General features: G+C 40.5%; 1 protein-coding gene across 3 annotated transcripts in view; it reads left to right on the forward strand.

Moving 5' to 3' along the window:
- The window catches only part of GPALPP1 (GPALPP motifs containing 1), a 67,278-nt gene extending 41,717 nt beyond the window's left edge, over positions 1-25,561 (forward strand). For all 3 annotated transcript variants that reach the window (XM_089678725.1, XM_089678717.1, XM_089678710.1), the window contains 4 exons: positions 3,826-3,972; positions 5,381-5,545; positions 13,647-13,745; positions 23,783-25,561. In XM_089678725.1, the coding sequence (XP_089534851.1) occupies positions 3,826-3,972; positions 5,381-5,545; positions 13,647-13,745; positions 23,783-24,001 (630 nt within the window). In that variant the 3' untranslated portion in view covers positions 24,002-25,561. The remainder of the gene's footprint in view (positions 1-3,825; positions 3,973-5,380; positions 5,546-13,646; positions 13,746-23,782) is intronic.
- Positions 25,562-25,821: the final 260 nt, after the last annotated feature.

Here is a 25,821-nt window from a genome sequence, read left to right on the forward strand (position 1 = left end):
TGCTGCTTCTCAGCTGTGTAGTATTTGCATTTTGTTTTAGGAATCATCTGTTTTTTCCCAGAAAAAGTGAAAACCATTAAATGGATAGTTTGCTTAGCTTTTATACAGTCATGGCCGAAATTGTTGGCACCCTTGATATTTCTCCAGGAAATCATGTATTTCTCACGAAACGTATTGCATTAACACATGTTTTGCTATACACATGTTTATTCCCTTTGTGTGTATTGGGACAAAACAAAAAAAGGGAGGAAAGAAAGCAAATTCGACATAATGTCACACAAACCTCCAAAAATGGGCTGGACAAAAGTATTGGCACCCTTTCACAACTGCGGATAAATAAGAATGTTACAAGCATGTGATGCTCCTGTAAACTCACCTGGGGCAAGTAACAGGTGTGGGCAATATAGAAATCACACCTGAAAGCAGATAAAAAGGAGAGACGTTCACTTAACCTTTGCATTGTGTGTCTGTCTGTGCCACACTAAGCATGGACAACAGAAAGAGGAGACGAGAACTGTCTGAGGACCTGAGAACCAAAATTGTGGCAAAATATCAACAATCTCAAGGTTACAAGTCCATCTCCAGAGAACTAGATTTGCCTTTGTCCACAGTGCGCAACATTATCAAGAAGTTTGCAACCCATGGCACTGTAGCTAATCTCCCTGGTCGTGGACGGATGAGGAAAATTGATGAAAGATTGCAACGCAGAATAGTCCGGATGGTGGATAAGCAGCCCCAAACATGTTCCAAAGACATTCAAGCTGTCCTGCAGGCTCAGGGAGCATCAGTGTCAGCGCGAACTATCCGTCGACATTTAAATGAAATGAAACGCTATGGCAGGAGACCCAGGAGGACCCCACTGCTGACACAGAGACATAAAAAAGCAAGACTACAGTTTGCCAAAATGTACTTGAGTAAGCCAAAAGCCTTCTGGGAAAACGTCTTGTGGACAGATGAGACCAAGATAGAGCTTTTCGGTAAAGCACATCATTCTACTGTTTACCGAAAACAGAATGAGGCCTACAAAGAACAAAACACAGTACCTACGGTAAAATATGGTGGAGGTTCAATGATGTTTTGGGGTTGTTTTGCTGCCTCTGGCACTGGGTGCCTTGACTGTGTGCAAGGCATCATGAAATCTGAGGATTACCAAAGGATTTTGGGTCGCACTGTAGGGCCCAGTGTCAGAAAGCTGGGTTTGCGTCCAAGATCCTGGGTCTTCCAGCAGGACAATGACCCCAAACATACGTCAAAAAGCACTCAGAAATGGATGGCAAAGAAGCGCTGGAGAGTTCTGAAGTGGCCAGCAATGAGCCCAGATCTAAATCCCATTGAACACCTGTGGAGAGATCTTAAAATTGCTGTTGGGAAAAGGTGTCCTTCCAATAAGAGAGACCTGGAGCTGTTTGCAAAGGAAGAGTGGTCCAAAATTCCGGGTGAGAGGTGTCAGAAGCTTATTGATGGTTATAGGAAGCGACTGATTTCAGTTATGTTTTCCAAAGGGTGTGCAACCAAATATTAAGTTAAGGGTGCCAATACTTTTGTCCAGCCCATTTTTGGGGTTTTGTGTGACATTATGTCATATTTGCTTTTCTGCCTCTGTTTTATATTTGTTCCAATACATACAAAGGGCATAAACATGTGTATAGCAAAACATGTGTTAATGCAATACCTTTTTTGTGTGAAATACTTGATTTTCAGGAAAAATATCAAGGGTGCCAACAATTTCGGCCATGACTGTATGAAGGCACTATATGGTTTGACCGTTAAGATAACATAGAAAAAATACAAATTCCAGGGTTCCTCTTAAGAGCACTTAAAGAAACATCTTCTTGTTTATGTTTCAGCACTTAGGAGGTGGTATTAGTATGTGGTATTGCTATTAGCAAAAAAGGGTGGTTCAGTGTAAACCTACAGTATAGGCAACCTTCCAGTATAATAAAAATAAAGTTTCACTTTTTAGTAATCACAGGAACAGTTTTTAAAAGAGAAGTTCAGGATTTAAAAAAAAAAGATACTCCACTAGATTGATGCAGCATCAAACAAAACGCTCTGCAAACAAACACTGCTGATTGCTCCGTTCTCCGCATTCTGTAAGCAGAGAGCTGGCGGGGCCTGTTAGTCTCCAGCTCTCAGCTCTGACTGACACCCCCGTGTTCACTGGAGCGCTGAGCTGCTAGCTCCGTCTCTCAGTGGCTCACTGAGAGGCTGAGCCAGCTGCCAGTCCAGGGTTGTAGGTGGATCCCAACCTCATGGTCTGGATCTTTTCAGACTCTGCATCGGCTCTGTGACATCAGCCGCTGTAGGTTGAAAACGGGTCACACAATTGCAGAACTGCACTACTATGATCCAGAGACGTACAACCAAAATAGCTTTGGCTATACTTCTTTAAGTATTATTGCAGGGAGATCTTACCATAACAATCAACATTACCATTATCTCAGGAAATAGGCGTATGGTGCCACATCCCAATATATTGAAACCAAAAAAAAGAGGGAAAAAACGCTCAGAGTAAAAGGAACTTTTAAAGGCGTCGTACTAAATACACAGCACAGTTGCATAAGCAATGTATTTATTGAATTGCATTAAAACTGGTGGAAAATTACATAACCATCATATAAAAATTCATACATTTATTTACATAACCACTTGCATAAAACCATACAAATACATGGCTGGTGTTGTGTTCTGTTCATACATGCTGGTGCGTTTCGCAGTTCATAGCTGCTTCATCAGGGGCATCATGGGACTGTTTAGAAAGTTGAACAATTATTTCATGATACAAATAACATTTTCATTAATATTTCAAACATTAACACAGTATTGATTTACAGCTCACCACAGCATCAAATAACAAGTTAATAGCTGCTGATTCCTGAGAGGGTGCTATATGTGTGGTTTAAAGAGCCCTCCTCAAAGATGGTAATGGGAAGACTAAAGGAACATTTAACTGATGGGTGCAGGATAATCTCTATTATATTGATGCAGGTTTGCTGTATACGCCGATTGGCAAACGTGGGGTTATTGCATGGATATGTCCCAACTGTCATTTCCTTTTTTTGCCTCCGATAGGACTTATCAGGATCCCAGGGGAGACGATTTTGATAATAAAATTGTTAGACAAGCAGCTCGATGGATATATAAATTAAAAGCTACTAGTCCTCATGGCCTCAATACTGCACTCACATTCAAATCTTTTCTTTAGTTTTTTTTTTTTGGGGGGGGGGGGAGGGGGATGCCTAAGTGGCCCTTATACATCTGTTCATTATCTTGAGATTTTTGATGAGCTTTCTTTGACTATTTGAAGCAGATCATGATATAAATAGGTTACTGTTACCAACTACTTTCTGAAGCTGCTAGACTGTATTTGACTTCAGTATTTCTGCATCACTGACCCAGAGCAAGTGCCCGGCAGATGAAAGTGACAGACACTTTATTTGTCAGTAGATTGCAGAACAACAAAATTAAATTGTGATGTCTAGGAACATAGTATTTTCTGAATTAGAGGTGTGCTTATTTCTCTGACAGGTTTCCTTTAGGTTTTTCTGTCTGTTCAGGATAACCAGCATCTTGAATAACCCTTCTGTGAGAACTAGAACTGTGTACAGGGATACAAAAAGGAATAGTAATGATGGCAAAGTCTGAAGTGGGAAGAATAGCTAGGACAACTGCTGTATATAAATGTTCCATCTGTTCACCTTTATTTATGCATTCAGAGGCGCAAAACACTTTTCTGTGTAATGTACATTTCATGCAGGTGATAACGTGGCTAAATTCAACTCATTAGACAAAAGTTTGTTGTTTGAAGTTTTGTTCTGATTTCAGTCAGCAGATAGTGAAGAGGAGGATGATGATGATGATGACGATGAAATTGTTGGCCCTCTTCCTGCCAAAGGCCCTATTCAGTCAAATGTTGCTGAGGATATTGAACGTAGAGCTTGGAGGATGAAGCAGAAACTTACAGCAAAAGATGTAAGTTCAGTGGTTTTGCTTCCCATTATGGGACAGATGTTTTTTTGGTAATTTAATGTACAAATATTTATTCAAACAGGCTTATAATCTTCAGGCCCCATTCATGCCTTTCCAGCAAGGTGTGTCACAGTAAGGTGCGTGCAACTGCGATGCATACAAGTGTACAATCCAACGCACACAATTCTGCGGTACAAATGGGTGTGTTTAAGTGGGTGCTGCAGCAACCGTCGGCTGGAACCGAACAGAATCAGCAAGGGAGAATGTCACCAGCACAACGAGGATCACCAAGATGGGCCAAAACTTTTAAGGAACGATCACATAGTTGCAGTAAGGCAACGTTTCGGAGTCTCGCAGGTTTGGACCCATCTTAGTGATCCTCGGTGTGCTGGTGACATTCTTCCTTGCTACTGCAATGCATGTCACATGTGTTGGTACATTGCAGTGCCATTCATTTTGAATGGGACCCTAACATTCAGGCAATGCAGCTCCAATGAACATCTGTTTCAGCGCATCACAATGCACAGTAATGCACTACTGTACATTGTAGTGCACTGCATTGCCCAGAATGTCCAATTGTTTTAGATGCTTTTGTAGGTTGACAGCCCATTCGTTTGAATGGACTGCCATAACGCATCACATGTTAATATATAAAAGAAACACATGTTAACACCTGGATGCCAAGGTAGGAATAGACCCTCAATGATTGTTTTTATTATATTACAATGCGTTTATAATAAACTATACTATACACGTTAGCTATAGCACATCTTGTACCACTACATGGTCCCTAACTGTTAATGGTCCTTATGTGGCTTTCAGTACACAGTCTGTCTCACTACATTGGGCAGTAGCCAAGTAATATCTGTCCGATGCATATCCAATTTTTAAAATGTTAATCATTATTTGCGATCTGTTTTTTTTGCCATGTTTAAACTGTATTAATATAATGATCCACCATTTGATATACTTCAGTTTGGCCTTTAAGTTCAAAGTTGATATCTTTTCCCTTCGAGCAGAGATACACAACCATTTATGTCTAGACCCTGAACAGAGTATGTGTCTGTTTTGGGATTCCTGCATTGCCCAGTTTGCTATGTAAATGCTATATATTGAAAGCATATCATTTGAAAATTAAGGATAAAACACACGTGAAGGCTTATTCACTCAAGCTCTATGAAATGCAACCACAATTTGTAAAGTGTTGTAACCTGTAGCAGCCAGTCAGACTCCGCTAAAAGATTATTTAAAAGATGATTTCCATTCGGTTGCTATGAATTCTTGCATACATTTTGCAAATATCTTGATGTAACAAGATGTCTGGCTCTATTTTTCTAGCTAACATATTTAGAAACTGTTCTGCATGTTTAAACATTTTGTAGGTTCAGCTTTACTGTATGTTTCTCTAAAGGATGGCCCCAAAAATCCAACCAGGGAGACATGGATGACCGAGCTGCCTCCAGAGCTAGCCAACTTTGGACTTGGCCCAAGAACATTTAAACGGAGAGCTAATGAAAAGTCTGGTGATCGGTCTGAGTGGACAGACACCCCTGCTGACAGAGAACGGAAAGCACGAGTAAGTTCTGTGTAACTAACAGACTGTTCTGAATTTAAACCGTTTGCACAAATCAAATTTATAGGTTTAATCACTGAGAAAAACAAGGCATCTTGCTATGGTCAATGGCACCAATTTTTTTGACTCTTTAGATTTCTGTCACTCCTTCACATGATGACTGTCAATGTCGGCAACAGATTCATGTGTCTGTTGGGATAAGATTTACTAATCTGTCACGTGTAGGCGACAGCACTGAGGCTGGAGTGTCCATACTGTAGACACACCATCCTTAGTTCATGTGTAGCCCCTTGCTACCTGGGACACTGTCGGCTGTGCATGACATCATAATTAATATTGATAGTAAAACAGAGATAAAGTACACGGTATGTGGCAATGCAGTGCGTTGTACACTGTTTTAATGAATATTGTTATAAATATATCTTTTGTGTACTGTTACTGTATCTGGCAATTACAGTATTAAGCTGATACCCACATCCACCTGCAGGCTGCAGTGCTATCTTTAGACTGAAGGCTTATTTATCAGTAAAGCCCGGAGAGTCTGAATGTGTTCACTTAACTGACATAGTGATCACATGATCAGGAACCACTCTGATTGGTTTTCAGTCGTTAGTGGATACCTGCGATGAAATTGAGGGCCAAGTTTGACACCAATTGGCTTCACAAAGTTTTGGCTGCTAGATCTTAAAAGAAAAACATTAACATATCCTCAGTATGGGGCATCATTCTGAGAAACAAAGGGTTAATCACTGCTGTGTTGAATACTATGAGTAGCTTCTGTAAATGTTGAGTCTATAAATAGTATGGAAAGCTGGTATCTTTCTGACATTTACTTTTCATTGACTGCAATTCAGTTACCTTGATCATACAGTACAGAACACAGGCAACATTCATACACCATGGGTTATAAGTACATACCTTCAGGTGATTGGATACTTTTGAGGGCACGCCCCCTTGGGACACCTTCTGTGTAACCTTACCCCACTCTGTGAATCCTCAGTATTTTGCTAATGTCTATTATGTTATGTTTTTATTGTATTTGAATTCTTCAATCAACACATCACTGTCTTCTATTGCCTGCGCAGAAGAAGTGTATCTGGTTCGGTGCAACCTCAGTAAAATCTTGGGAGCCATACCTTGACCCCATGCTATGGGGATGGCTTGTAATGTTTTGGATTCAGGGCTGGTCACTGACCTGCACTGCAATAGAAATAAGATACACCTGTGCCCAAATCCCAATAGCTTATACACATACAGTATATAACCCATCAGGTGCCACCCATTAAAGGGTGAAACCACCTATTAATACAAAATTCTGAATGAACCCACTGATCAGACTGGAACCTGTAGCTTTCCTACAGCTTGTGTCCAATGGTCCCATATTGGTACTATATCCACTGGCGCATTTGCGTTTTGCAGAGTAGGGCTGGCTAGAGAGGGATTATCTTGACGCAGTTGGCCAGCTTAGACACATATTGCAATGTATGTTAGCTAAAAATCCCTGTTTTGAGCAAAAATTTCTAGAAAGGCTGTATAGCAGAGTGGAGAGGGTTCAATCACAATTTTTAGTCTTAACGTGTGGTCACACCCCTTTAGCACCTGATGGGTCATATATATGTATAAGCTATTGCGCTTTGAGCACAGGTATAAATTATTTCTACATCACACCACTGGTTGCACACTTGTAATGCCACCTTTTCCTAGAGCCCTTATAAGACGCTCAGGTGCTTCTTCCCGCCCTCGGTAAAATACCCTCCCTTGTAGCTATGGCAGGGACCAGAGCAAAGAGAGCCAAAGCAAAATTGCAGGCTAACATTTGCACTGCTGAATGACTGCACAATACTCATCCTCAGAGTGACAATGCGTCCCTTGCACCGGTGCAAAACTTGTTCTAACACCACTGTCTGCATCTGGTTCTACCTCCTTTTTAGGCACGCAACATCCTGCCTACCTAACAAAAGCAGAATTTTCTGCATGTATGTCACAATTGCTTGAACAGATTACAGCCTTTATGTAGCCATCTTTATACAGATTTCGGAAACACCCAAAATCTTCTACTCCTGTTTCTCAACTGATCCAATATGTGGGTCCTAGAGGATGCAGACACAAAGAAATGAAGAGGATATTGAGGCAGTATTGGATGAAGGTGTGGAAGATTTTTCTCTTGTCTCTGTCTGTAAAAACCATGGCAGTGCGCAACTTGACTCTCCCACATCTCGCCATACCCCTTTGGGTACAAAAAAGACCTTCAAAATATTTCTTCTTCATGAACAGATAGAATATACAGCCTGTGACAATTGGGACACTTGTGAAAGGATGTTCCCCCTAAATATTTGCAGAACCCTATCCAGTGGAAAAAGAGTTCACAAAGTGGACTATTCCTGTAGTTGTTCCTGTTCTCTCTGTCCTAAACAAACATCTTACTGTACATTTTGAAGAAATTCCTTCTTTCAAAGATTCTTCATATAAAAATTGAAGACACACGTAAAGGCTCTCCTTTTAGTCTTGCATGCCTAGCCCTGCAACCAGCTCTCACTGCAATTTCAGTATTTCAAACTGCGACTAATTGGAGTAGGACAACCAACATGACCATGTGTTTCAGGATCCTGCTGTTACAGAGCAAATACAGCAATTGCCTTCTGCTTGTTTGTGTAGCTGCTCTAGAACATGTCATGAATAAAATGACATCCATTCACATGTGCAGAATATTATGAACTTCAAGCTTACTCTACCCAGGTTTCAGCTTTAACCCTTTCGCTGCCAGTTCCATTTATCATATGGACCTGGCGGGGGGGGGGGTTTACACACACACCCAGTAGCTGCAGCTACCGTGTGTGTACATTGGACAAGCTGACTTCCGTCTGTTAAATGAAAGCAGTCTGGGGTCTCTGTAGGTGCCTGATTACTTGCACACACCCCTGGTAAAGGCTGGGTGTCCACTCTCCTCTCCTTGTTGGTGACCTGGAAGCGAGGTGTCAAACAGCACTTCCAGGTCCCCCTCTGTGTCCCCAGCCACCACAGCCAGGAAAGAATCTAATGTAGTGTGATGTGTACTCCATTAGATTCAGTGGAGCACAAGTAACACATCCAGGGTCTTTTAGACCTTGGATGTCTCCTTAAAGAGAACCTGTCACCAAAAAATCATCACATAGAGATTGTAAAAAATGAATTTAACACCCCAGCACATAAAATCCCTTGCCCCCTTATTTTTGAGGGCCCCCCAGGTATACACACATAACAACATAGACGCACCTGTCAGGGGAGCCTGCACATGAAACTGTCGATTGTGATACACATGCTACATATCGCCCTGCACGACAGAGTGAAAGCAATATTTCTAGTGGCAGACTGCCTTCATAGCACTAAACTGATGACCTATAGGGGGCTTTTAAATATCTATATTTTACCAAAACATTGGGTAATACATTAAAAATTATTTTTTAGTGTAATTCATTGTGAAATATTGTGTTCCCTAGAGCTTTACAATAAAGCATTAAATGTTTGAACTGAGAAAATGTACCATTTTTAAAGAAAAAAAAGGTAGTATTGAAATTGATGGTGGCAACATGTCTCAAAGTTTGTACAAGGCCGTTTTTACCACAGTGTAGCATCCCCTCTTCTTTTAACAACACTCTGTAAATGTCTGTGAACTGAGGAGACCAATTACTGGAGTTTTGGGTGAGGAATGTTGTCTCATTCAGGACTTTAACTGCTCAACAGTCCTGTATTGTCGTTCTCCTATGGAGCAATGCTGTTGTCACAGTACACACAGTATGCTGTTCAGCATTGTCCTCTTGAAATATGCAAGTCCTTCCCTGGATGAGAGCATATGCTGTTCTAAAGCCTTTCGAGATGTGCAAGTTGCCATTCCATATGCATTAATGCACCCTCATACCATATAGATGCAGGCTTTTGAACTGAGCGCTGATATCAAGCCGAAAGGTGCCTCTCCTTTTTAGTCCACAGGATGTCATGGCCATGGTTGCCAAACAGAATGTCAAATATTGATTCATCTGACCAAAACAGTTTTCCAGTTTGCACAGACCATTTTAAATGAGCTTTGGCGCAGAGAAGATAGCTGCGTTTCTGGATCATGTTCAGATATGGCTTCTTCTTTGTATGACAGAGCTTTATCTTGCATTTTAATGACATGGCAAACTGTGTTTACAGACTGTGATTTTTGGAAGTATTCCTGAACCCATGCAGTGATGTCTATCACATACTCATGCCTGTTTTATTGCATGAGACACTATACCTTTCTAAAATGTTCTTTTTGTACCCAGTTATGTTACTGACCTGTTGCCAATTAATCTAATTAGTTACATAGTAAGGTTGAATAAAGATACCAGTCCATCCAGTTATACCAGTATGGGTGTGTGCATCTGTTTGTCAATATTTCTTATATCCCTGTATATTGTGTTCGTTAAGATGCTCATCTAATAGTTTTTTGACTATTCAAACTATTGACACACCCCACTGACCCGATTGTGGAAGGGGGTTTCACTTTCTTAAAAAATGTTCTTCAAGCAGTAGTTGCAAAATGTTTTTCCAGCTCTGTTATTACCACTTACTTTGCCAGCTTTTTGTTGCCCTGTCCCAAATTTTTTGAGATGTTTTGCTGCCATCAATTTCAGAACCATCTTATTTTTTTATGATAAAATGGTACATTTTCTCAGTTTTTTATTGTGAATAGAATATGGGTTTATGAGATTTGCAAATCATTGCATTCTTTTTGTATGTAGGTCTTACACAGCATCCCAACTGTTTTGGATTTGGTCGTATTTTATTTGTACAATTTTAAAACTGCTGTTGTGGAACAATGGTACATCCTCCAAATAGGTGGCACCAAATCATCACAATACCCATATATCCACTGGAAAGGATCTATCTATTTATCATATACCCAGTGTTAGAATTTCTTCACAAAGTGCCCTCTGCCAAGGGAAACAACACAGTTCAATTTGTTCCTTGCAAATCTTTTTCAAGGGAAAGGCTCCCATTTGGGCACCCTGTACTTCCCAGTAACCTTAATTTGGTTTTCTCTGCCATGCAGAAACCACCCTTTGAACCCATCAGGGATATTCCCCTGGACGTTCTTGCCAGCAAGGTGGACTTTTTGATAGCTATGATAAATGTTAGGCATGTTTCTGAACTGGGGGCCCTTCCTTATAAAGAGCCTTTCCTCATACTTCACAACCACAAGGTTGTTTTACTCTCATAACCTTTCTTTTTTTTCCAAAGCTGGATTCAGTGTTCAACTTTACAGAGGGCATTGTATTGCCATTCTGGAGCCCTGCTCCTAAGCATGCAAAGGAATTGTCTACATTGCCTGGGCTTGGACAGCACCATTAGAGTATATTTGAAACTACAGCTTTCCTAAGAATAACTGATTCCCTGTCTGTTCCCTTCTCAGGACATTGCAGTGGCACCCTGCTTCAAAATCCACCATTGCAAAGTTCTGTTTGTCTAGCTGTTGCCAACCTTTCATGTTCTTTGCTTGGAGACACCCCATGGTGTATAAATATGTTGCTTGTGTCTTGTACTGTACGATTAATATAAAAAAGATGTTTTACTTACCTGTAAGTTCCATATCTTGGAGTACGGTAAACGGCATGGGCCACCCTTCTTTCCTGTCCTAGGTTTACTCTGCATTGCTTGCTACAGAACTAAGGATTCACAAAGTAGGGTAGGGATATAAGGAAGGTGCCCCAGGGGTGTGTGTGTCCTCAAAAGCTTGTCAGTGTCCAATTACTTAAAGGTGCGTGTCTATATCCCATGTACTCCCAAGATATGGAATTTACACGTTCAAATGACTTTTTAGCTGCTACAAAATTACCCTTACACGGCATTGTGGAATAAACGTAAGCAACCGAGTGAAGGAAGTACTTGTTGGGGTGAGGGAGGGCAGTGTAATCCTACCATGTTGCCGTATGTACCACTCCAATTCAGTGAGCAATACCCGCCCCCCCCAAAAAAGATTATTTTTCATCATAAAATCCCCTACACCACCCCCCCCCCCCCCTAAAAGTGCATATAGAGCAAAAATTCTATGAATACTCCAATTCTCTTTTCACCACAATAAATTCAAAGAATCCACACATAGGTTGTGAGTATTTTGATCTTGGTGTAATTGGATGCAGTGAATGTAACTTACTTTCTGCATCTAAATAAAACCTTAGACGAAGCAGACTGACACATGCTTCTTAAAATCGAGAGCGCTTATTGGTGTACATGAGAAGAAATAATGCTAAATAAACACTTTTCAGATTAAGTTGGATCGAAAATGAATTATTAAACTGCAAGTGGTTTATGTAAGATAAACTTTGATGTAAAAAAAATCAGTATGCCCAAGTATACATTCACACTTCTTCAATAAAGTAGTGTAAAGAACAATGAGAATTTGCAAAGTATGGCATCCTTTGACAGCTAGTGAATCAAGTTTGAATGGAAAAGAAAATGTGCTGAATGTTAACTGATCTAGTCATTGTGTTTTTTGCTCTGGTTTTTTTTTTTTTTGTTGTTTTTTTTTTTTTTAAATAAGGTTTATTCTCTTCTGGAATGTCTTTATACAGAGCTTAGAAGAAAATCATTTTAACAAAAAAGAACTTCCTAGGTCTCTAAAAGTAATTTCATGTATGTGATTTTGTTTTAGTAATAGAACAGAAAAGTTGGTCTGTACCTTTAAGTGGAACTGTGACTTTACAGCAAACAATTAAGATGCAAGCAGGTATTTAACCACTTGCCATCTGCCCTATAGCAGATTTACTGCTATAGGGTGGACATTCTGTGCAAAATTACTTGTATAAACATGATTTCACAGTTGATCCATGGGGGAGGGAGGGGGAAAAACTACACACAGGGTACACAAAAACACTGGCTAGGCACACAAACCTTTGATGTTTAACACCTTCCCTGCCAATGTCATTAATACAGTTGCAGTGTATATTTTTAGCACTGATCACTGTAATAGTGTTACTGGTTCCCACAAAGTGTCAGGCTGTAAAAAAAAAAAATCTAGTATATATGCCGCGATTCGCAGGCGCTTTTGCGCAGACCACTCAATATATGCTTATTGGGATTTTTTTTACCAAACATATAGCAGAATACATTTTTGCTTAAATTTATGAAATTAGATTTTTTTTTTTTTTGATTAGTTTTTTATTGAATGTTTTATAGCAGAAAGTAAAAAATATTGTTTTTTGTTTTTAAAAAATGGCGGTGTTTTTTAATTTCTAACGTACAAAATACAAATCCCAGAGGTGATCAAATACCACCAAAAGAAAGCTCTATTTGTGAGGAACAAAATGACAAATTTCATTTATGTGCAGCATTGCATGACCGTGTAACTGTCAGTTAAAGTAACGCAGTGCCGTATCGCAAACAATTGCCTGGTCATGGGGGGTAAATATTCCAGAGGTCAAGTGGTTAATACTGAAATTACACTGTACACTGGGCTGCGTATTCATAGCTTGGTGTACTATTCCAGCATTTTGTCAGATGCTGGGATAAATAACCCCCATGCACGTCCAAGGAAGTTCCATCATCCTGTGCCAGTTCAAAATGGCAAAGACCCTGTACCTAGAAGTCGGAGAGAAAATGTTGATTCCAGTGAGAGAGTTTGTGGACATCGCATTGCTAGAGCAGAGATGAGTATTTGAGGATGTTAGTTCTGCTTTAACATCTTTTGGACCTTGAACAATATTACAGCTGTCAAAGGATATAATTCATTTCCACTACCGGATCAAACTTTCCTATGTATTGAGTCTGATTTTTTTTTATTTTTCTCTAAATGAACTGGGTAAAATAGTTTGTGGTTTTTTTTGGGTTTTTTTTGTTTTGTTTTGTTTGTTTGTACCTGCCTAGAGTTTAGCTTTAGGCTTCCATTTAAAACCATATTGTAAGGAACTGTAAACTTATTGACTTGTTTACTTCTTGTAGTTCATTATAGAGATTATTAAAAGATAGCCTACAGAATTTATTTTCATGCGGGAACACTGGACATCATGCTCATTAATATTTTATAATAACTGTTTGATCGTCATTGGACAAATGGGCAACAGTACTGTACAGTTCTCCTCTTAACCTACATTTCTAATATTTTAAGGAAAAACAGGAGGGTAAAGCTTCCAGTAATAAAGGTGAAGAAACACCACAGATATCAGAAAGAGACAGAAGACTGGCAGATCAAGTATCCACGCATAATGTAAGTTAATAACCTTGTGTGCCATTGCTTTTTTTTTTTCCTGTAAGTGGAACGGTACAATTCATTCTCTAAATTAGAAGCCACTGTGGGGTTTATGTATGCAAACTATGCTCATAAAAAATGTTAGTTTATTAAAAAAATGTGATTTCTGCTGTACAGAGTTTGGAAAAAGACAGGAATGTTAACTTGTTGCTAGACGCCCTCAAGCCTCATTGTGTATAAATTAAAAGTAATCATTTCTCATCCATCCATATTTTTTACATTTCTCCTAATAGACTTTACAAAATAATTTTACTGAAAGACTGTAATAATTTTTCATACTTTCGCCTACTTTTTTCCATGTGGGGTTTCATATACTTTACTGTTTACCTCTTGTTCAGAAGTTCAAATTGGATATTAACGTGCACCTTTTTGGTGATATTGTATAAACTGACAAATATCCACAGTATGTAAGTATCATTTGGTGCCTGTGAATACCCCTTTGTAAATTCTCACTTTCTCTGCTTCTGGGAAGCCTCTAAATCTCAGGCACTCTTTACAGAGGCCTTGTGATGTACTCCAGCTAGGTGCTGAGCCTCCCTATGTAGCAGTCCAGGCCTCTGAGAAGGGAAAGTCTAGAAAGCATTTTTACTTTTAATGGCTCTAGCTGCTATCAATCTGCCCAGGGAAGAGGGAGACAGCAATTACAGCCACTGTTCTCATGCACATCACTAGATTGGATCAGGCTCAGGTAAGAATAAGGGGTTGCTGGTGGATATTGTGCAGCACAGAAGGTTTGTCACCTTTAATGCATAGAATGCATTAAGGTGAAAACCTTAAGGCTTTAGAACTACTTTTGATCAATAATACTTAAATCAGACACAGCCAAACAACTAGCATTTTCAACAGGCGGCCAGCAATGGCAGCTCATATACGTCTTTAATGACAGATTCACTTTAAGGAAAAGTAATAAAAAAAAAAAAATTTTAATACTTTAGTAATGTTAGAACATCTGCTAGATTTAATTGTGCATCTGTTTGGGGAGGGTTCCTCTCACTTTCTGTCCTGGTAACAGGATGCCAGTGGAACAAAGTGTGGCCTAAAAAGAAAATCAAACAATAGTGGCCCCAAACCCTCTCGCACAATACACTTGAAAAGGAAAAAAAAGGTGTGTGCATATATAACTACTGGTAACTATACTATGACCTATATTCAAGGGAACTTTCACAAATACACCAAAAAGAGGTTAAATATGGAAATGCTTACTTGTGGGAGTCGTAGGAGCCAACCCCTGTTTTAGAGATGACCTATGTTTTTTTTTTTTTTTACTGCATTATGTCTATGTTGGTGTTATCTTATTGTACATTTTTTTAAAATTTATATTTGCATATATATTCCTGTGATGTGACAAGGTGGTTGATGATGTGGCCTGGACTGCCATTTGGTGGTTTGATTAGGAAAGAACAAACAGAGGGCGCACAAGCTTAGTGCATTACCATAAAAAATACTTAATAAGAAATAAACACAAGAGTGGCTCTGAGGAAGAAGCAAGTCCTCGAAACGCATCAGCCTGTTGGATGTCTACACTCCCTATTGCGGACTGTTACTCAGCGGGGTGTTGACCCAGCTGTTCTTTTATGACGTGCCTTGACTTTATTTTCGTTTGTGAGCAAAATGCCTACTTTATTTCTTATTAAACATTTTTTATGGTAATGCACTAGGCCTGTGCGCCCTCTGTTTGTTCTTTCCCCATTCAGTATATTTGGATTTCCCCAGTCTATTGAGAGCAGCAAGGTGTTCATGTTCCAGGACATTCTTAATGTGGTTGTAGCCTGCATCGAATCCATCCCCAAACTCAGGAGCATTTGTGTTTGCTGGTTATTTGGTGGTTTGATGTTTGACCAAGCTTTGGGTTGGGTAGACAACGTGACATCCTCTGTTTTGTGGCACTACTCTGGTCAGGTCATGTACATTCATCGGTGTGGACCGTTTACCGAGACTATAACACACTACTGACTACCCACTTTATGGTAATTCACAAATCTTAATCGTATAGTTTTCATAGACCCTGAGCTATAGGCTGGTGCCTTCAGGTGACTGGACACCCCTCTTATAACTCTACCCCACTCTGTGTGTCCTCATTTTTTTTGACTAGTGTCCTAAGGTGATAGACCTCTTTTCCCTTATGGAGAAATCACCAGTTTAGCTCAACTAGCTTCTTATTTTCTCTTAAGACTCTTCAATCAACTCTTTACTGTCTTCTAATACAACATAGAAAACCGTGCATTCCAGATCGGTGCAACCTTTGTAAAAACTTTGAGAACCGTACCCAGACCCCACACTGTGGGGATGGCCTATAATGTTGCTTCAGGCCCTGGATCCTGCATAAGTGTTCACCACTGCCCTTTGTGCAGCAGGTGTAGTTAGCCTCAGGGCGCTATACAGGTTCAGAGCTGCAGTCCATAGTTCATGTGGTATGCTACCATGACAGGTGGAGCCTGGACCCTTTACAGGGACCAGTGATGTGGACAGGTTCACCCTGTATCTCTGATTGTTACTGTAAAAATTAAGTGCGTGTTTGGAATGTATTACAGTGTTACATTTTCAAATTTGGCACTAAAACCCAACCACTTTGGCTTGGTTGTATGACAAGATGCTACTGCACACTTTACTGCACCCTGCTGTTTGATGACCCCACAGAAGAAAACACTCACCTGTAGCAATGGTGAAAACCAGGCAAAACATGGCAATGGTAAAAGCTCAGGAAAGTACTGACTTTGCTGCTTACAACACTCAATCTCCTAAGGATGAGGCTTTCATTGCACTGGAGCAGGACCCAATCTTACTGCCGGTCTCTGCATCTGATTCTATCTCCATCACAGACATCCAACAAGTAGCCTACCTAACTAAGACTGTTTGTTTTTTATACAACTATGTCAGAAATTCCTTGAAAAACCCACAACTTTAATACACCCATCATTGACCAGGGCTCAACATTCCCAGACTCCCTATCCAGTTCCACCACTTTACCTATGCATGCCTTCCAACCTCACCAACTTTCCTTTTCCTCTCTCTGATCACTCCCATATTAGCTTCACTCTCTCCTTGGCTTCCTTCTCCTTTCCTTCCATCCACCGAACAGTTACCTGTAGAAACCTTTTGCTATCTTAACCCCTCTCTTACTTTTTCTGAAACAGTTTGTCTCTATGACAAAATCTCAGCCCTGTCCTGCCCCAACCTGGCCACTTCTGTCTACAACAGTTCACTGTCATCCACCGTCTACACATTGGCCCCCCTCACTACAGACAGAATTAGGCCCCGACCGCTACAGCCCTGGAAAACGGACAATAAAGCAGATGCCTCAAAAAATGTAGCCATGCTCTTGAGCGTTTATGGCTTAAGGCTAAGACCCAGCAAGACTTCGACCAATATAAATCTGCCCTTCAAAAATACAATTTCTGTCACCACACTGCCAAACAGACCTATTTTATCACTTTCATTAAAACCCTCTCACGCAATCCCCATCAACTCTTCTACTTTTAACTCTTAACTTTGTCCTTCTTTTCCTCCACCCACTAACTCACTCACTGCCCAGGAGATCGTTAATCACGTCAAAAATAAGATTGATTCAGTTTGTGATGAGACCTCCACTGTAGAGATACCTCCCTTGCCCTACACTCCTTGTCCACCTGCACAATCAATACTTCCGTTGTTTAACCCAGCTACTACAGAGGAGGTTGATAAACGTTTTTCTAAAGCCTACCTAACCACCTGTCCCCTGGACCCTGTTCCCTCGCAAATACTACGGTTACCCTCTGGCTCTATCTTTCACTATTTAACTCATATTTTCAATCTCTCCCTTTCTACTGGCATCTTCCGCAACTCTCTAAAACATGTGCTAGTCTTGCCCATACTTAACCCCTTGGCGCCGGCGCCCCCCTGCCCTTTAAGGGTTTCAGAAGCCAGGAGGCGGGTGGGGTTTTAGGGTCATGTGACTGCCGTGATTCGCTGTCACGGCAGTCACAGGATCGGGAAATGTCCTGATCACAGAAGGAGATCGGAATCTTTCCGTGAGTACCGGACAAAATTCAAAATACTAACAACTTACAAAGCTATCCACAACTCTGTCCCCAGCTACATCACCAACCTCGTCTCAAAATATCAACCAAACCTTCTGCTCTCTAGTTCCCATGTCACCTCCTCCCATGCTCACCTCAAGGACTTCTCCCGAGCTTCTCCCATCCTATGGAACTCCCTACCCCAATCTGTCTGGCTATCTCCTAATCTATCCACCTTTAGACGATCCCTGCAAGCCTCTCTTTAAAGAAGCTTATCCTGCTTCTACCTAGTAAACTGCCTTTTATTTCATCCATCAGCTCATCTATTACCTTTTGTATTACTCAACCCTTCCTCTTAGATTGTAAGCTCTAATGAGCAGGGCTCTCTGTTTCCTCTTGTACCAAATTGTATTGTAACTGTAATGTCTACCTTCATTTTGTAAAGCGCTGCGCAAACTGTTGGCACTATACAAATCCTTTATAATAATAATAATACCACCTGAGTTGGATCCCGGTCTGCCTGGCTTAGAAGAGGCAAACATAGAAGGCAATGAAAAGGACCCAGAGACGGTGTTAGAGGAGACAGCAGAAGATTTCTCACCCCCAGGCTCCTGTGCACCTGACGTTAGAGCTTCATGCAATATTCTTCCAATATTGGATACACTCAATTCTGCTGTGTGCAGAAGTGTAATCATTGTCGCACTTGATTCTCCCATCTTGTCTTGCCCCTTTCAATACAAAGAGACCTGCTAAATCTAAAATAGCATTTCCCATTCAAGAGCAAATAGAATGGGCAATTTTGGTAATTGGGCTAATCCAGAAAAAATGTTCACTGTTCTGAAAATCATTACTAAGCTCTATTCGGTGGAAGAACAGTTCACTAAAGAGTGGTCTGTTCCATTTGTAGATCCTGCCATCTCAGTCATTAACATCTCACTGTGCCAACTGAAGATTTCTTTCATTCAAAGATTCTGTACATAGGAAGTTTGAGACACTCTTAAAGGTGCTCTCTAAACTTGCAGGTCCAGCTCTGCAAGAAACCATTGCTGCAATTTCTGTCTGTCAAACTACAGCTAACTGGACTAGAGCAATGAACAACCAACAGGACTCCTGTATTCCAGGACTGTACTTTAACTGAGAAATTACCTTTTGCCCTGTGTTTTTGTGTGAATACCCTAGAACAAGTAATAAGACAAATGTCCAGTATGGCTGTAATATGCATTCACATCCACAGAATATTGTGGCTCAAAGACTGGGCAGATGAATCTGCCGGTAAAAGACGCCTCATACATATCCCCTTTGATGGAGTACTTCTTTTTGGTGAGGCAATTGACACATTCAAAGATGTCACAGAAAGGGACAGCTCCTTTTCCACAGTAGAAATTAAAAAATCAAACAGAAAAAAGTGCAACCTATATTCGATCTGGAGGTGGCACTATAACCGTGAAAGAAAGGCAAGAAAACATCAATGTGCAAATGACATGTATATAACAATACCATATAAACTTGACCCAATAGGGTTGAGGTAAAGAGATGAAGGGATATTCTGTCAAACAGTTGATGACAGGTCTGTAACCAGCAGGGTGGATAGATTCCTGTTCACTTATGGCTGCCTTTCACTGGATTGAAGCTTAGTCCAGAGGGGTACATGTAAGAAAAAAGAGGTGAAAGGTGCCTCTTAGTGTGAACAGGAAACCTTGTTTATTGCACATAAAAGACAGCAACTTACAGGAGGATAGATTAAAAATGGCATTTCAATATCCATCAATGGGATTCTGCCACAGTGAACAGCATAGTGTGCAGTCCTAGATGATGATCTGTCATCTTTCAGTGCCAGGAGTTTTGGCTGGCAAGATAGAGAAGATCTGGTACCGAGACTTGGAACGCACAGCAGAGCGAGCGTGTGCGCAATGTCACCAGTCATCGTACCGACGCATGTCCTGAGCATGAACTGTGAGATAACAGTCCTAGTGCACTCCTTTGTCAAGCTGACGGGATGTAGTGGGTTGTGCCTCATGTCTCTGGGAATTTGAAGGAAGCGGAAGTCATGGAAATTTTAACAACTGCAACATCTCTGCTATGTGGCCACCTGCATAGATTCTCATTGCACCAAACTTGCCCAGAAGAACCTGGTACACAGAAATACTCAGACTAAAAGATGAGCCCTGGCCTCTTCCCAACAAGCTAGACTTGCTGTCTTAAGATCCTCTCTTCTATCCTGCTTTCAGTCACTGGCTTTAATGGCATGTAATGGCATGGAAATTCACTTCCAGAAAGATCTACTTGGTGTGAACACTGGCTATTCAATCCCAGAAATTACTCTGTGCATTGCATTCTGACTTTGCTACAATCAGGACTTGACAATAACCTGACCTTAAGCCCTCTGAAAGGACAGGTTTTAGCCTTGTCCATTGTTTTTAAAGAAAACCTCTGGCCTCACTCCCCTATGTGAAAACCTTTATTCAGGGTGTATCTTTGATCAGGCCTCCCTTACAGCACCCTTTGATTTTTAGGGACCTCAGTCTGGTTCTCTCTGCTCTACCGAGCCATCTTTTGAACCAATCGAGGAAATCCTCTTTGATGATCTCTCCTGCAAAGTGGCCTTCTGCTATCACCTCTGTGAGACATGTCACTGAGTTAGGAGTTAGTGGCTGTCTTCTAAGGAGTCATTCCTTTTTCTTCACAAAGACAAGGTAGTCTTACGCTGAAGACCATTTTTTTTCTTTTTCCTAAGGTGGTATCAGTCGTTCACCTCAATGAAGACATATTTCTGCTGTTAATGTGACCTGTTCCAAATCACCCAAAGGAATTTGCTCTTCACTGTCTGGACATAGTCAGAGCCATCAGAGTCCACGTCAAAGCAACCGCTTCTTGGAGGAAGATAGACTTCTTATTTGTCATACCCTCATAAGGAATATCCTGCTTCTACGTCCACCATCTCTAGATGATCAGATAAGACAACTCTTCACCAGAGCTTACACTCTAAAGGACAAAACTCCTGCACTTTTGTATGCTCATGCCACCGAGTCATTGGGTGTTTTCTGGTCATTCAGGCACAAGGCCTCTGTTGCTGAGCTTTGTAAAGCCACCACCTGGTCCACTGTTAATATCTTTTCAGTGTTCTGCTAGGTAGTCATCCAATATTTTTGCAGATGGGGATTCTGTTAAGTTGATCATTTTCGTCATTGTCATCCCTCCTTTTGCATTGCTTGGGGACTTCCCAGGGTCTGTGAATACTCAGCCTATGTCCTGTTTGTGCAATTAAGATTAAAGGAAGTTTGAAAATCTCATATCTTGGAGTACAGTAAGGACAAAAGGCCACCCACCTTTCTATTCCGTAGTATTCTTCATTGCTTGCTACAAAACTGAGAACTTTGATCAGGATAGGGTTATAGGGGGACACCCAGGGCTGTGTCCAGTGACCCAAAGGAACCATCCTGTAACCCAGGGTCTATAAATACTCAGCCTGTGTTCTGTATTGTACTTCAAGATATGGAATTTAAAGGGAAGTCAAAAATCATTTTTATTTTTGTCATCTTGGTTATACTGTTTAGAGGACTGGATTATTAAAAAAAAAAAAAAATAAGTTATGCCACTCAACTGTATAACCCCACCCTTAACTATAATGCCTCAAGGGTTTTTTTGTAAGTGGATGCTTTCTGCTCAACTCTACTGTGGAGAATCTTATCTGTATTTTTTTCTGTTTTGAGGAACATTTCTGATTCTTTATGGATGTGTTTCTCTTCAGTCAAGTATTGAACCCACACATTTCTAAGCTGGGATCTACAGTTGTGACCAAAATTATTCAACCCCCACTGAAATTGAGTGTTTTGGCCAGTTTGACATTGCTTTTGATCATTCAGTCATCTTGCTTACATTTACATTAAAGAGGCACTTGTAGGTCAGACAAATATAACATAACAGTTATAATGAAATAACCACAAATGTCTTTTCTGTGCTCACAGCATTATCAGTTTTATTCAACCCCCAAGTGACATTCAATCTTAGTACTTAGTACAGCATCCTTTTACAGTTATAACAGCTTTTAAACGTGAAGCATAGCTTGACACAAGTGTCTTGCAGCGATCTACGGGTATCTTCGCCCATTCTTCATGGGCAAAGGCCTCCAGTTCAGTCACATTCTTAGGCTTGCGCACTGCAACTGCTTTCTTTAAGTCCCACCAGAGGTTCTCAATCGGATTTAAGTCTGGTGACTGCGATGGCCACTCCAAAATGTTCCAGCCTTTCCTCTGCAACCATGCTCTAGTGGACTTGGAGGTATGCTTGGGATCATTGTCCTGTTGAAAGGTCCAACGTCTCCCAAGCCTCAGGTGTGTGACGGACTGCATCACGTTTCCATCCAATATCTCCTGGTACTGAAGAGAATTCATGGTACCTTGCACACGCTGAAGCTTCCCTGTACCTGCAGAAGCAAAACAGCCCCAAAGCATGATTGACCCTCCACCATGCTTCACAGTAGGCAAGGTGTTCTTTTCATCATAGGCCTTGTTCTTCCTCCTCCAAACATAGCGTTGATCCATGGGCCCAAACAGTTCTAATTTTGTTTCATCAGTCCACAGAACACTATCCCACAACTTTTGTGGTTTGTCCACATGGCTTTTGGCATACTGCAGTCGACTCTTCTTATTCTTTGGAGACAGCAAGGGGGTACGCCTGGGAGTTCTGGCACGGAGGCCTTCATTACGCAGTGTGCGTCTTATTGTCTGGGCTGAAACTTCTGTACCCACATCTGACAAATCTTTTCTCAGTTCCTCAGCAGTCACACGGGGACTTCTCTCCACTCTACGCTTCAGGTAGCGCACAGCAGTCGAAGTCAGCATCTTCTTTCTGCCACGACCAGGTAGCGTTTCAACAGTGCCCTTTGCCTTGAATTTGCGAATGATGCTTCCTAAGGTGTCTCTTGGTATGTTTAACATCTTTGCAATCTTCTTATAGCCATTGCCCTTCCTGTGAAGAGAAATCACCTCTTCTCTTGTCTTCCTGGACCATTCTCTTGCCTTCACCATGTTTGTAACCACACCAGTAAATGTCTAGAAGGAGCTGAGTATCACAGTCATTTTAAAGCTGCCTAATTGGTGCTTATTATGCTTGATTGCTGCTCGGTGACATCCACAGGTGTTTTCAATACCTGATGGAAAGCACCTGTATGAACCTCTGTTCTTCAGAGTGGTAGTCTTTAAGGGGTTGAATAATTGTGGCAATGAAGAAACCACATAAGAACCATTTACTACTGTATTACATAAACAATTGATGTCATTTTAGTTGCATTTGGGTAGTTACAACGTCCTTGTAGGATTTGATTCTGAATACAATTCCAAATGTACACTATAGTCCCTAAACCCCTTTACAGCATTGGGGGTTGAATAATTTTGGTCACAACTGTATATTCAGCTATCCAAATCCGATAATCCTCGGCACTGCCCTGAAAGCTGTACCTGTACCCCCCATGGAAGGATGCAAAGTTGGCTTTAATGTGGTCTTGGGTGACTGGTGTTTGCTATTGGCACTCCCCAGACAGAGTGTACTGGTTTGTTGGCCCCAGAGTGGTTTACAGGACCAGGGCTGTGTACTCTTGTGTGTTCCATTCCCCAAAGACTGTTGGGAGGGAGGCCCATGGACAGGACAAATAGATTCTGGAATGTGACCTTCAGGCACTGGACTCTGCATGTGGTGCTTTCCAAACCTTTGGGTACTCCGCCCATAGAGCTCTCTAGTTTTTAGAACAGTGGTATTGCCCCTGATGTTACCCAGTCTCTAAAAAAAAAAAAAAAAAAAAAAAAAAACGGGCAGAAATCTGCCTAAGGCTATGAATTTATCTCTCTACTAAGAACAGAAATAATTAACAGTGGGGATTTGCTCTATAGCAAGTCATTGTTCTTTATCTAGAGCAGGTCTGACAATGGAAGCCGCTATCTAGTTGCGAGTGGCAACACCTCCAGTTTATGTATTAACTCTGATATTTATTTTTTTTCCTGCCAGGATACAAAAAGATCAGAATCACTCTTAGATCTTCACCGGAAAAAGCTGAAGAGGAAAGCTGAAGAAGATAAAGATAAAACGAAGGAGAGAAGACCCTTTGACAGAGAACAAGATCTGCAAGTGAATCGCTTTGATGAGGCTCAAAAGAAAGCTTTGTTACGGAAATCTCAGGAGCTGAATACGAAATTCTCCCATGGTGGCGGCAGTATGTTTCTGTAGGTAGACAATACTGCACTAGGTAGAAAATAATTCTATTGTATATGCATAGAATGCCGTCTTCTTCCTATTCCAACTTCTTTTGAACCCAGATTTCACTCAGACACAGTGTCTTTCATAACTGAATATGTGCTGTGTCTGTACTGATCTACTGTTCCTTCATTGACTGCAGCTGATATATACAAGTATAGCCTGATAATTTATGGTAAATCTAATCTGGTCAATCTAAACTGTGGTCCAGAAATTGCATATGGTAACTTCTTTGTGTTTGTAAATATTATGGTACTACATTTTTACCGAACAAGATGCGCATTTTAATGATAACCTTACCATTTCCTGGCATTTTTAAGAGTTTGAAAGTTTTTTGTAGTACAATAAACGGTCCACTTTTGTGGACTTTTTCTTCTTACATTTTTGCTCACCATATGACTTAAACCAAGGTCTTCAAGGATTTGCTGATTAAGCAATGTATTTGAGCCCAAGTTTTACTTTTTTATATTTACTATTCTTGAAATATTTTTTGTGCAATCTTTGCATTTCTGTGCACATTTGGGAAGAAATAAAGAATCTACATTGGTGACTTGTCTTTACAAGTGTAAGCTACAGGGCTGTCATCATTATCCTTTGTGAATCACTGATCTGGGACAGGCATGCAATCAACGGAGTAAGAACTTCTGACCTAAATACTTATTCAGCGTCAATGAGGTCTATTCACATGTATTGTGGTAATGTGTGGTAAAAAACGCTTTACCCTGTGTTCCTATGATAAAGCATGAACCATGATGCCATTCATCTTAAATGGCACCTCATTGCAGTTATACAGTAGTAGCAGGCAGTGCATCACACTAATGCGTACCTGCCACATGTTGTAACTGCGTTTTAAACAAAAATTAAGATTCAGTTTTTTTGTACATATAATTGTGCTGTCAAAACATTGAAAACCATGAGCTGCCTTACCGCAGCAAGTCACTATACAAAGCGTGAATGGGGTACTTGCGTACATAGAACACGATATCCATGACCAGGCTGCAGTTATGTTTCTGTTTGTTGTGGCTCTGTCAGATGTGAAATTTACTAACTGTAAGGGCAGCTCCACACCGAACTGATCCATTGCATTTTGGTCACAGTACAGTGTATCTGCATTTTGCAGGTTAGCTGCGCTTTACTATAAACTTCTATTATGTCCCATGGTTTTGGGGCATTTTCTGAAAGCACACCAGAACTGCAGGTCATAATAGAATTGTAAGGGAAAGCTCAGCTAAACCCGCATAACAACTGTAGGTACATTACGTTGCACCCACGCTGTGGCCAAAGCACTGCAGGGACAGTGTGAAAGCTTCCTAACTGAGCATTTGTTTTTGATTTGATAGTACTGTTTTTTTTTGTTTTTTAACCTTATTTTATAAAATTGTTTTATATTCATAGAAGATTTAAAGTACGTGTGTTGGTTTGTTTGTTTTTTTTCTGCCAGAAAAAGAAAAAACATTTAAACATGAAATGGTAACTGGAATGTTTTTTATATTTTACATGGATTTGAAATGGAAATAAAAGATGTGAGAAATACTTTCATTGTGATTTTTTTTTTTTTTCCTTCTTCTTCAAACGTCTTCCAACTAGGGAAGTGATTAATTGTCTTCACAATTGTAGAAGAATAAAGACCGTTTTTATCCACAATTAAACTACGTGTTCACAATCTTTACTGGTTATACATGGAACATATACAGTAGTTCGAACGACCATTTGAGTGAACAAAATTGAATCTTTTAGAAATAATTTCCAATAAATAGTTGGTTCAATCAATATAGCATTGTTTTCATTGCAAA

Source organism: Staurois parvus, unplaced genomic scaffold (genome assembly GCF_062004578.1).
Source record: "Staurois parvus isolate SC_StPar_1 unplaced genomic scaffold, SC_StPar_1.0 ptg000017l, whole genome shotgun sequence".
Taxonomy (NCBI): domain Eukaryota; kingdom Metazoa; phylum Chordata; class Amphibia; order Anura; family Ranidae; genus Staurois; species Staurois parvus.